The sequence below is a fragment of the Musca vetustissima genome, unplaced genomic scaffold, assembly GCF_032173495.1.
Source record: "Musca vetustissima isolate MV318-11 ecotype Yass unplaced genomic scaffold, APGP_CSIRO_Mvet_v1 utg1735, whole genome shotgun sequence".
Taxonomy (NCBI): Eukaryota; Metazoa; Arthropoda; class Insecta; order Diptera; family Muscidae; genus Musca; species Musca vetustissima.
The window spans coordinates 713592-727692 of record NW_026887582.1 but is presented as its reverse complement, the minus strand read 5'-3'; the positions used below and the strand labels follow the sequence as shown (position 1 = coordinate 727692).

Sequence of the window (14101 nt, the reverse complement as noted above, 5' to 3'; positions counted from 1 at the left end):
CACAGATTCGCGAATATGATAACACAAGAATGAATGTATGTGAAATCAATTGGAAGAAAAAACGCGATTATATACGTGAATTTGTCAAAATAAGTTGCTGCTGTTTTTCCCACATTCAAGGTACCTATATCCGTCGTTTTATTGGGAGAAATTTGAATGGACTTCCTTAATTTTAGATTAAAAAAATATGTTTTTTTTTATAAAAATTTACGCACCCAATTGCAAAATAGCTACGGTGAGCACATTCATGAGATATATACTAAACGAAGCAAAATCACGAGTTATACAATCATATAATTAGTTTAGTCCATTATGTGGATGCGTGTCCTAATTATATGAAAAATTCAAAAAACACCGAAAATCCGGCTTCAAAATGTCCATTTTGGGTGGATGCAGTGATTATATCGAAAAATCATACATTAGAACCAAATTGTCCATGGGGTATTCTGCAACTTAGTCACTGATCACATGTGCGTGTGTTGTGTAGTTTAGCCACAAATCAGGAAGGAACACAAAAAAACTCGTTGGCTTCAACACATTTTCACTCATTTTTGTACATTCCACGCAACTTATTATTTATTACCAATATTTTTAGATTTTGACAAGAACACTTCATTTTATAGAAATGTATTGATATTATATGCAATATGTTCATATTTCGCGAGTTATAAGCTTGCAAACCTCAGTTTCAAGGAATTTAAAAGATTTTTTAATTTCCCATATGTATATACATATAGCATTTTTGAATAATAGAACAAAATTTGAATATCTTGCCAAAAGGTCGTTTAAGCGATTTGTCGTTTGTTTGTGGATTTCGTTGTTATAGCCGATATGTCGTAATAAAAGATTTCGACTGTATATGTAAAAGCTGACTTCATTACGTCCCGTCCAAAAAGAAAGGAAAGAACAATAATGTGTTTTTAAAGCAAATTAATTTAATTGTCGAAGTGCTCTTTTTCGAACGTAAGCATCAGACACTTATATAACCAAACATTTAATAATATCGACTGCACAGATTTGAATATTCCATATTCCCTGTATTGCATTAAATTCAAATGCATCCATCTTTAGGTGATACTAATATTTTTCATGTCCAAAAAATATGGTCCAGCGTTCATATTCTCCTTCACATAGATACGTATCCATCATACAATAGACATTGCTGTAATCCGTAAGATCTAATAAGAAATAAGCATTTACAAAAGGCACTTCGATATAGACTCATAGTTTTGTGTCGGTTATACTTTTTCCTTGTACACAGGCAGCTATGTCCAAGTGGCATTTGCTTGAATACTGACGTATGCATCGGTTTGCCTCGTCAAGTAGACATACAGGTTCTGTAGAGGTACTATTTCCACAGCTTGAAATCGGAGCACATTTAGAGACAGGTACTGCTAAAATCTGAGAATACAAAATTGCTTCCGGTTTGGGATAGAATTCAAATTATTTCATCAATGATAATAATAGTTATTATTTTTCTAATGTTTTACCTATTAATACACAAAGCAAAGTAACATTATGTTTTAACATTTTACTGCAAATTACTGTTCAATTCGTTTCCGTTCAATGTCTGCGGCGCAACTAAATAAAAAAAATTCAAAAACGACTTGTTGTAAATGCACCTTATCAGGAGAAATTATCTTGTATACGCTTATTTTCTCAAATAGAAGTATTGTCGCATTGGAACATACTTATGACCAAATAAATATTATTGCTCAATGTATATATATACATGTAGAATCAATCTATTTTCTTAAACATTTAAAAGTTTTCTTTGCGTGCAGCCGCATACAGAAATCTTATCAAAATTGATAAATGTGGGTATTTGTTTATCTTAACTTTATCTTTTGTTTGCTCCAAAAGCTTTTCTATGTAAACATCTTAAAAAATAAAACATTTAGCTGTGCGAATATTGTATTGAAACAATTTCAAATGTTAAACATTCCATTCGAGACACTTTTGATTGTTATTTAATTTTGATTCAAATGCATCAAAATAATCCATTAAACAATAAACACAATTTTATTTCTATTCACTACTATTACTACTATATTAATATTTGGATTATAGTTTATTAACCTCTCTTTTCACAAAAACTCAAAACCCGTACCTGGTTCTTTATTGAAATGGACATTATCCACAAAAAGCTCAATTAAATCCGATATATTTCCAAAAGTATTTTTTTAATTTCCTGTTTTGGTATTCCGGAACCTAAAAACCGTAAGGATCGCCGGTAGCCTTACCAATAAAATTACAGAAATAAAGATTTTTTTAGAACATTGTAAAAATGTTCAACTTCGGATGTGTTATTTCTTTTACAAAAATATTTACTCAGTAAGTTCGTTTTTAGAGAGTATAAAATCAAGTAAGATTTTTCTAAATATAAGTGGAGTGGTTCGTAATCTTTTTCACTTAAAAGGCTTGATCATATAAGCGCGAAAGTAAAACTATTCCTGTAGGCCTCTTCTAACAAACAACGAAGAGAACTGATGAGAATCAGTGGAGAGATCCGAAACTATAGTTTTACCTGCCTTATCCCTTGGTGGACAATGTCATACTTTTCCCACTAATAAATAGTTATTTTTATAAAAACAAGAAAAATACATTAAGTCTGACTGTTTTGCAAAAAAATTATATTTAACTATATACGTCATCGTTAAATTATTATTTAATATAAAAGCATTAAGAATTGTCAACCAATTTAGCTGATGAGCATTAAAACAATGCTAGATACCTTTATTATTAGCATTGTATTTACTACAATGTTAATGCTATAATAAATAATCAATTTATGCGGATAGTGGTGCATAATGTGGACATTTCAAGAAAACGAATCACAATTTTTTAAACATTGTCATCTTCGCTGTATGTTCTATTACCTATAAGTAGTATAAGTAGAAGTTGTAACTCTAGCCGATATTCTCTTTAACTAGACTGCTTCCTATTTTTTGTTTAAGAAGTCTCTTTTAATGTAGATATTTATACAAATATTTTTATTTTGATGAGTTGTCTTAACTGCATTATACTTGCTCGTATCAATTGTGTAGTACATACATTGTTGTATTGAAGTTCATAAATACATAAATATAAAAGGATTTTTTAGTATTTTTTCCACCAACACATTAATTAGCGGCAGAATTCAAAATATTAGGAAGTTCACCTTCAATTCGCTCACGTATCAGTTGACCACGATTTTTTTGAATTAATTCCTTTACGTTGTAGAACCATTCTCCTGTAAAAGAAAGACAGACAATCAACATGTTACCCTTGCATAAAACACTTTTAACAACCTATACTTGTATTTTGCACACAATCTTTGAATGCTTGACAGCCCTCCATGCTGCTAAGAACACCAAAAACGGAGAGATCGGCCAAATTTGGTTCTTTGCCACCCATAAATTTGCTGTTGCGTTTTTCTAATTCTTTGGTCCATTTATTGCAGGCGTCGTATATATGTGATCTTACATCGTCCGACAATTGATGTCTCTTTTTAAGAATTTTAGCAATTCCCCACATTGCTGTAGCGCCTGCATATACCATCAGATTACGTTCCCAATGTGGGAAATGTATATCCCATTCTCCAGCTTGTGAGAACCATTCAAATGTTTCAAATGCTTCATCCAATGTTTGATAACAATTCGGAGATATAAGATGGACAAGGTGAGAGTCCGCCCAAGTGCGCCATTTACGTTCGAGTCTACAATAGAAATAGAATGTGGCGATACCCAAAGCGAGATGTACAATATAACAATAAAATGAATACAGTAAAAAATCACCAAATGAATTACTATTTTTTCAAATAGTAATGGATTATCAATCATGGTACAATAATAAAAATACTCCTTCATGGTACAATTATAAAAGGTAACAGCAAATCCCAGCTGATTTGATTCCAACGTAATACTAGTGTCAATATGAATTTGACAAATTATGTTTTTAAAAATCACCCAACAGGAAAATTGGGAACGCATACAATTTGAAATTGTTCTTTATTAATGTGCTCCCGTATTCAATTTACACAATCTGCCTGCTGGGAAAATTTGAGGAAGCAAATCTTTCTTGAAGGAATTACTCGCTATTCCCAGCATTGTCATATGTGTTACACATATATATGACAATGGCTCAATTAAAGGAAAGATGTGGAAGCGATAGAAATATAAATTTGATAGATTTTCATTCATGTTTTTCAATTTTCGAAAATATTCCATTTTCAAAATAAAAATAATTTGATGAAAATTTGTTTGTTTACATTTTTCTGTCAAATGAGTTGACACTAGTAGACAACAAACACAACAACAAATTTCCATGTGGTTGTTGTATCGTTTTTTGTACAACAACACTTGCTGTTACCTTCTATTATTATACCATGGATACTCCTTTAGAGTTTTGCCCGATTTCTATGAATATTACCATGTGAATTATATTTAATAGATATTTTATTTAGTTTTGAAATATATAAAAATGGGAAACTTTTCTGTTATCTCATAGGTAACACCAATCTTACTTTTTTGTGTTTTAAGTTATTGACCCGCCTCCCGATGGTCACCAATCTTACTTCTTAATGTATTTTTATGACACATAATTTAAAAAAAAAATATTTACTGTCAACGAAAATCATGGTAATATTTTAACAAATTTTGAATATGTTTTTTTTTTACTTATTCCGAAACAATGTCAACCCACAAAATATACAAATTACATTGCAGAATTGCAATCGCAATCTGAAAAATTGTGGACATACAATTGATGTACACTACCATTTTATTGCACCATGCTAGAAATGATGAGCGATAACTTCTTGACAAATACAAAAGGATGGCCATCATTCATATATATATATAGCATTTCCACATTAAATGAAACCTTTTACAAATTAAATGAACCCTTTTCCAAAGTAAATGAAACCTTTTCCAAATTAAATGAAACCTTTTCCAAATTAAATGAAACCTTTTCCAAATTAAATGAAACCTTTTCCAATTGAAATGAAACCTTTTCCAAATTAAATGAAACCTTTTCCAATTGAAATGAAACCTTTTACAAATTGAATGAAACTTTTTCCAAATTAAATGAAACCTTTATTCTTATCCAAGGAAATATAATATTTCCAGTAATTTTAAATCAATATTTGAAAATTAAATCAAAGAATATTAACAACTATAGTTGTATGGCTATGTAATTAACATAAATATTCTCTAATTCGGTGTGATTTTATTTTATATCTTTACTTAATAAAACTAAAAAATAGTAATACAAACTGGGGTATTTCTTGACATTTTTAACAAGGTAACTGCTTATCTTAATGAAGAGGTTCCCGACTTGCATGTCCATAACGTAGTTAGAATTATCTTGCCGAGTAAGCTGTTGAATACTTCGCTCGATTATATCAACAATGTTATGTTCCATTGAAACGTCACACAGCTCAGCTCTTGTACATAATTTTATTTTTAAAAATGCTTTTTCGATTGGGTTTACCATTGGAGAATAAGGCGGTAAGAATTTAAGGTTGCATCTTTTGGATTCGATCAAATTTTTTATGTCATGTCGCTTGTGTATTTGAGCGTTATCCATTATCAAGCACGAATTTTCCAACTCTAGATTGATTTCCTCCAAAAGACTTTCTATAAATAATTTAAATCTGTCTGCATTGACACTGGAATTAGAAATTATTGTGTGAATGGGGTATCCCCAATATTCATTAATCGTTGTTGGGGTATCCATTTTGTAAAGTCTTGAGCATATTTTTGTCTCAAACCTAATGTTCTGGAGTCATTCATTCGTTCTATTTCACTAGAGGCCATCTTCAACGTAATTTTTAATTTCCGTAATCCATTTTCTATGGAGCTTGTGGAAATATTTATATCATTTTATCTCAACAGTTTAGTTTTTATGCCTTTGAGGGTAATTCCAGGTTGACTTTCTAGATATAACTCGATCAGACTTAAAACTTTCCTCCACGCTTATTTTCCTTCAAAAATTTCTTTTTGTATCTTCTTATTAATGCTTTTGCTGAACTTATTTTTATGCAGGTTAAATTTGCAGTCTCGGAAATTGTTCTACCCTCTTCATACAATTTACATAATAAAAATTTCATGTCTTTTATTATTTTGTTATACTGACCCAATTTGTTTCGGGGTCTTGTAGATGTAGCTTCGATAGGTTCTGGAGCATTGCCACTTGCAATACTTGGCGAGGTTATAGATTCTTCTTCAGGTTCCGAGCTAAAATCAGGTTAGCTCATAATTATTTAATTGTGAATGGCTACCTATACAAAACTCTACTAAATGAAAGACTCCAGAACATTAGGCTTGAGTCAAAAATATGCTCAAGACTTTACAAAATGGATACCCCAACAACTATCAATGAATATTGGGGATACCCCAATCACACAATCATTTCTAATTCCAGTGTCAATGCAGACAGATTTAAATTATTTATAGAAAGTCTTTTGAAGGAAATCAATCCAGAGTTGGAAAATCGTCTTGATAATCGATAACGCTCAAATACACAAGCGACATGACATAAAAAATTTGATCGAATCCAAAAGATTGAACCCTAAATTCTTACCGCCTTATTCTCCAATGGTAAACCCAATCGAAAAAGCATTTTTAAAAATAAAATTATGTACAAGAGCTGAGCTGTGTGACGTTTCAATGGAACATACCATTGTTGATGTAATCGAGCGAAGTATTCAACAGCTTACTCGGCAAGATAATTCGAACTACGTTATGGACATGCAAGTCGGGAACCTCTTCATTAAGATAAGCAGTTACCTTGTCAAAAATGTCAAGAAATACCCCAGTTTGTATTACTATTTTTTAGTTTTATTAAGTAAAGATATAAAATAAAATCACACCGAATTAGAGAATATTTATGTTAATTACATAGCCATACAACTATAGTTGTTAATATTCTTTGATTTAATTTTCAAATATTGATTTAAAATTACTGGAAATATTATATTTCCTTGGATAAGAATAAAGGTTTCATTTAATTTGGAAAAAGTTTCATTCTATTTGTAGAAGGTTTCATTTCAATTGGAAAAGGTTTCATTTAATTTGGAAAAGGTTTCATTTCAATTGGAAAAGGTTTCATTTAATTTGGAAAAGGTTTCATTTAATTTGGAAAAGGTTTCATTTAATTTGGAAAAGGGTTCATTTAATTTGTAAAAGGTTTCATTTAATGTGGAAATGCTATATATATATATATATATATATATAAAAAATGGGGAATATAGGCGGGATTAAATTATTTACAATGGCTCGTGAATACTTCAATCGCGGCTATATTCCCCATTTTTTGAAAATGAAATAGTGTTAATACATACTCTTCAGTATCCTTTGAATGACCTTTAGGGGTTTGATCACGATACATAAGGAAGTATTTGTTCATAATATCGTGCTTCTTTTTCTGATTGTCGTCAAAAAACGATATAGTGGGGTAGAACTGTGCCAGTTCGCCAATATCCGCACTTTTATCATTCAAATATGTCGCAATCAAAGATATTATTGCACTGGAGTCCGTCATCTGTACGTAACGACCATCTCTTTGCCTTATCAGAACCATTGGAACTTTTTTTTGGTCGGACCACTTAATGTCCTGGCGTAGAACCGCATCAACTTCTACGACTTTATATGAAATTCCCATATAATCTAGGAATGCCCTCACTTTGCAGCAAAACGGACACGTCTGAAATTGGAATAGGGTTACATCTAACCCCGAATTATCCTTGGGATTGACAAATTTCTTGGTTATCTTGACATTAGAGGGAAATTCGGTTATTACAGCCGGCGCAGATCGTTCATGTTCCTTATGTGAATTGCCGTCCTTCCAATTACTATATAAAGAGTAAACTGTGCCTCCAGTAGCACCTAATGTCGAGCCCAAAATCGCTAACTTTAGTGTACTCGGGCCAACAGTACGCTTTGGTGGAGCTGTTGCCAATTGTCGGCGAACGATGTTACGTGATATGTCGGCATACTGTTTGGAGTTCTTCAAATAAAACAAATGTCGCACGGGGGCACAATTAACTCGTTGCATCGACATGACTAGATGACAACTCGGATCAAGTTTAAAATTATATTTTTACGAATACTTGTAAAGCCTTCCCGGTCTTGGAAAAGTCGTAACTTTTTTCCCTAAGGTATTTTGGCAAGTCGTATCTTTGTTTCGGTTTAGATTCGTTCCAGAACGAACTTTTTCAAATGAGGTATTCACACAAAACAACTATGTGAACTAGATACAATTATTATTCAAGCCATATGTAAATCTTCGTTGGCTTCTTAGTGGAATTTGTACGGCAAAAACTAAATAACTCGAGAACTTAATAAAAACTTTAAAGATGTTATGGAAAGCACATCGAAAGATCCCCGGTAACTTTTTATTTGAAGCTAATAACTCATAACCAACTATACTCCTCTTCATATTGGAACTAGTTCACATTCACAGTTCAGTTCATTCAGGTCAATTGAATTTACACATCCTTGTGAGAGTATAAACAATTCTTATTCCCATGGAATCGGCTAAATTGGATAAATACGTGGACGATGATGTCTTTAGTTCCATTTTAAAGTGGGGTTTATACTTTGGAGCATTTTTCCAGTTAACATGTATATTAGCTTCGATTTTCCTGCCGAATACATCCCATCATAACAAAGATGATGCACCAGAGGTATTGTTATTTATTAGAACTGATTTCGATTGGATCAAAAATTTTGTTTTCTTACAGGATTCTAAAACGATTGGAGGCGAGTCACAACCAATTAATCGTAGATTGCACAAAATTAGGAAACAAGAAAAAAAGAAAAGGCGTTAACTATGCATTATAACCATCTTGATGTTAAGAATTAATTTTGCGAAAAGAATCCATACATTTCTAATTTAAGCCCAATGTAATCTAATTTCTTATTAAATACACAGAACATCAATATACTTTGTTTAATTTAAAAATGTGCAGTCAGGCAGATGTAGTATAAAAAATATCTATAACCGTATACAGAAATGACTACACTTCGTTTCGGTATACACATTGTGGATACGTGGATAGTACCCCGGCAACAAAATTAGGCATAGTAACGTATGGTAACCAAAATAGTAGTATAGTAGGTATACGTCTAGTTAAAATTTCCGTATACTTCATTGAGTTAGTATTCATACAATAACTAATTTACACAAATCCTAAATACAAATTTATATATTTTAATATTTGAGATATGGCATATCAGTCTCTGTTAGTTTTGGAGAAACCACTTCAGCATCTGTCACTCTCAGACTGGAATAGCCGAGTCAATAAATTGCGCAATGTTGCGGATGCTAGACGTAATGATGCATTTAGTATTCGTCAAGGTTCTAAAACGTTAAGAAACGAGGTTCGCATTGAAGCCGATTGGACCAATTTTGAATCCAATGAAGCATTAGCTCAACGGTCAGTATGATTCCTTTGTAGACGATTTGCAATGCCGGTGATGATGTATTATACGAAATAACATATTTAACAACGTTATATTACTTTTGTTCCAACAGTATTTCTGAGATAAATCAATGGCGTAGTTCAATAAAACTTACCCTAGAACGCATTGAACGGGAAATGAAACTCTTAAGCGAAGAAAAAGCTGCTACAGAACGTGAACTGGAGGCCATGCAAACACCTATTTCTATCATTGGAGAATGTCTAACAATGAGAGATTGCCGCCTGGGAGCCGAAATTACATACGATGACGCGGATACGGAAATTAAAAACGAATTAACCATAGTTGAAAACAATCAACGACTTTTAGCATCACAGTGTCAAAAAGCCTGGGAGAAATTATCGCGATTAGAGGAAGTGAAATTCAAATTAAATCTGGAGGTGACAAACAAAGCTGAAGCGGAAGAGTTGGATATGCATCAGCTACAATTGGATAAGTTTGCAGCAAATATATCATACAAACCAGATCCAACTAGGAATCCCAAAAAGTATATTGCATTCTTTTTATTATATATATATATATATATAATCGCTTACAAATGTATATGATTACACCCAATACCCTACACCAAACAGTGACTACTATTGTCTTTGTGCAGACAATAATAGCCACTGTGCTCACTTTCTTAGTCGATTTAGGAATATTCGTCCATCTGTTACTGAATTTTTTCATATTAAATTTCATATAGGACAAAATAGTGCATCTGAGTAGATTTGCTCACGCATGCATTCTCATCCTAAATTTTAGCGATCAATACGATCAGCACAAGCTGCAGAATCGAGATTAAAAAACCAGTGAGCGGAGCAGTATAGTCGGACGGGGCCGACCATACGATACCCTACACAACTACCTCGAACTCTAACTTTCTGAGGATGTTTATTCCGAGTCTGAGTAATATTTCGTGATATTTGCCCCCTCTTGCCCGATTAGAGGTCAACAACACCTCTTCCTTACTTTTTCGAATATTCAGTACAGTCCTTCTAATTACGTGTCCAGATTACCTTCACGGTGGGTTGTGTTGTGATTTTCGGATCATACTCGGCTCGAAAACACACAAAAAATTAAGTTTTCGGTCCATTTCATCCTAAAATTGTAATCTGATCATCACCGAAAATTTTAGGCGTTGTTCGTGACCATAACTGGAACTTCATGAAAAATTTTAAAGCCATCAGCGCGATATTTCCCCCTCTAATGTGGTAATGGGTTACTAAATAATATCTAAATACGTAAGCACCTGTAAATATTTGACTGTAACTCCAACATCTGAGTAGATACATCACTATATTTGGTATCAATTTAAAGGCCAACCACTCCTCTTGGATATGCTATCAACTCCTCGGATCTACATCCTCCAGGAGTAAATATATATGCCATAGAATACAAATTTTGTCATTTTTCACGCAAAAGTCAGGGTCCATTTGACCCGCTAAATATTGACCGATCTTTACCAAAACATGCACGCTTATTCTCTGGCCCGATCCCCTTCTCCGTGCAAAAATTCGCGGTGTTTGGGCCATAATTGCGGCCTCTGGGGCGACCAGAAAAACCGACAAAAATAATGTTTTTGGTCCATTTCATCCCCTAAATATTAATCGATCTTTTCCAAAAACAATAGGGGTCTTCATTGGCCAGAACCCATCCTACATGCAAAATTTCGTGAAGATTGGTCCATAACTGTGGCCTGTATCGTGTTTACAAATTATAATGGACAGACGGACGGACGGACACACATGTCTAGATCGACTCAGCTAGTCGAGATATGACGATCGGTATACTTAAAGGTGGGTCTAGGACCAATATTTCGCGGCGTTACAAACTTTTGGGGCTGCACAAAGCTTTAATACCCTGACAACATAGTTGTGTAGGGTATAATCATATCCGCTTAAATAAAATTGATTAGTTAGCCCCGAATTACTAAATGTTTTTTATATTATTATTATTTTCAAGCTATTGTTCCTATCAATCCTGGAAAGAACACACAATGCAAATGAAACAACTCGCCGAAAACGAACTCGCTGACACCTATGCCATAAGGGAGGCTTTGTTTGTATGTAGGGAAAAGGCCCGAAATATGCTTTCGTCCCAACAAGAGAGAACTGAGCACACAATTAGAAAACGTATTTTTGAAACACAAAGAGCAAGAAATGAATTGCAATGGCAACAAATGAAAGTAAGTAGGCAATTATCACTTCTATTTCTGAAATTTTACATTCCTTGTTGCAATAGATGAAAGAAGAAATGCAAAAGACAGAGTGTGAAATAAAAACTTTGGAACAGTCTTTACGGGACAAGACGGATGGATGCAAACTGGCCGAAACACGCTTAGAAAATAGAGCGCAACGCTCTGGAATGGAACTTTGCTTGGACGACGCACATGAACAATTGTGTTTGGAGGTTACAAAACTTCGAGACATTCGTAGACAATTGATAGACAAAATTGAAGAAGCTAAAACTAACTTTAATTATCTACAAGATCATGCTCAAAAAATCGACGTCGAATTGGAAAACAAGCAACATTCTTTAATGACTGACATCAGAGCACTTGAATTACGTCAGCGTCTCAAGTTTTCTGAATTCGCACAAACCGACTCAACTTCGGCTCAGACTGATCGTAATATTGTTTTAACAAAAATGGAAAAAGAAATTCCTAAAAATTAAAGTTCGATATGTTCGCAACATAGTTTTTTAAAGTAATTCTAATAAAAACGACTAATATTTGGGAGAACTGTCATTCAAAACAATATCTATTTCTTAAGAGTAAGAGATATTTAATAAGGTGTACGTGATAATGCATATACGAATGGTCATATTAAGTCATGGCCCATTAATATGAATGGGTTGTACAAAACATTACTGAGTAAATTTTTCCAGTAGGATTTTTCAATACTCGGCAATACAAAATTCGAATAAGCTCTCTCAATTCACCTTTTTTACTGAAGTTTTGTGTAAAAAGGCAACATCTAATAACATTTTGTAACAATTGTTACAAAACATCAAGTACACAGAAATACTTTATATAAAAATGTATCAAAAACCATAACCTTTTAGAAAAAATAAAACCATAAATGGAAAGTAATTATTCTTAGGTTCTAACCATGGTACAATTATTCGTGGTAGGCCATAGCAACTTTTATATTACAATTTTTTCATACTGTGGCTTGTTATGCCAAAGTCATATACAAAATATATTCGAAAATCGATTTGATTTTTAAAGATGTATTTTAGAATATTTGTAAGAAGAAATGCATGGTTTATTGATGAATCAACATGTAAATCATATCCCCAACTCGTTTTTGGAAAGAAAACCTGACATTCCATTAATTTTTTGCGTTAGTTATTGGCCTTAAATTGCTACACATACATTTGATTTCATACTCTGGGTTTATACATGTAACTTTTACAAACAAAAGTGACAAGGGGGAAGAACTTCAAAAGAGAATCGTAAAGAGCTGCAGCTGAGTTGCGTAAAAAAGATGCCTGTGTATACCCGGAGATACTGAATTTTACTGGATGTTGTTCCATATTTTTTTTCAATATATATCTCATTACTATCAGAAAATAACTTACTGAGTAATTATTACAGGAAAAGTTCGCAGATAAACCTTTTTTAATTTTTTGATACACATGTTTAAAATTGTCGATATTCATACACCTTTTTCAAGTGTTATTCAAAGAATTTTACGTTGAGATTTGATGATTTAAGCAATTCATCCATTTTATTAAATTCCTGACGTTCCATTTGTAATTCATAAAACCTTATTGGAAATTCATAACATTTAATTTCAAACTCAAATTATTCAATTTCGAAATTATAATTATTAAATTTTGTTTTTTTCAAAATAGTCAGGCTGAATCCCAGTTTGTTGTTTTTATAAAAAACAACTATTTATTAGTGAGGAATGTATGGCATTGTCCGCCGAGGGGTAAGGCAGGGAAGACTATAGTTTCAGATCTCGCCACTAATCCTCATCAGTTCCCTTAGTTTTTTGTTGGGATATTCTCCCCAGAAGCTATTTATTGCTTCTTTACAAAAACCCTTTCATACCCAAATGTCTCTTTTGACAATTCGAAGTTCTTACGTTACCAGCGATACGACCTCAATGAGAAGCTCGTTTTGTTGGCGCCTGACTTCTTGGTCAACAAGGCATTTGCAGACAACTACAATACATTTCCCACTGCTATGTGTCGTCACAAAGTCTTCCCTGCCTTACCCCTCGGCGGACAACGTCATACATTCCCCACTAATAAATAGTTGTTTTTTATAAAAACAACAAACTGGGATTCAGCCTGACTATTTTGCAAAAACAAAATGCAAATGGTATCCCAAATAACCCGCCAACAGTACTGAAATGTTATTAAATTGTAAATGAAATACTACGAATTACACAAATTTTGTTATGAATTACAAATAAAATGTTATTATTAAATTCCATATTTTATTATATTGAATCGCAATTAGAATTCTCAAATTAAAAAAAGAATAGTTAAAAACAAATAAAACATCCAAGAAGATATACCCATTCCCGCACTTAAATTTATTAAACAAACGAAACGCAAAATTTTAACACCCGACCACAAATATTACTATAATTATAACCTTTTTTCCTTGCGAAAAAAAAACGCCTGCGCTTGTGTAT

General features: G+C 32.8%; 4 protein-coding genes across 4 annotated transcripts in view; 1 reads left to right on the top strand and 3 right to left on the bottom strand.

Moving 5' to 3' along the window:
* LOC133335151 (laminin subunit alpha) overlaps positions 1-14101 on the bottom strand; it is a 607777-nt gene that overhangs the window by 29500 nt on the left and 564176 nt on the right. The window lies entirely within an intron of this gene.
* On the bottom strand, positions 1078-2654 carry LOC133335166 (uncharacterized). The gene is made up of 3 exons (XM_061543471.1): positions 2650-2654; positions 1245-1360; positions 1078-1178 (listed from the first exon to the last, which is right to left on the bottom strand). The coding sequence occupies exons 1-3, from the start codon at positions 2652-2654 to the stop codon at positions 1078-1080; spliced, it is 222 nt and encodes a 73-aa protein (XP_061399455.1).
* Positions 3123-8043, bottom strand: LOC133335162 (prostaglandin E synthase 2). Its single transcript, XM_061543465.1, has 3 exons — positions 7325-8043; positions 3291-3697; positions 3123-3232 (listed from the first exon to the last, which is right to left on the bottom strand). Exons 1-3 carry the CDS (start codon positions 8041-8043, stop codon positions 3123-3125), a joined length of 1236 nt encoding a protein of 411 aa, XP_061399449.1.
* LOC133335154 (tektin-B1) lies at positions 9205-12122 on the top strand. Its single transcript, XM_061543458.1, has 4 exons — positions 9205-9421; positions 9520-9951; positions 11412-11634; positions 11691-12122. Exons 1-4 carry the CDS (start codon positions 9210-9212, stop codon positions 12120-12122), a joined length of 1299 nt encoding a protein of 432 aa, XP_061399442.1. The 5' UTR covers positions 9205-9209.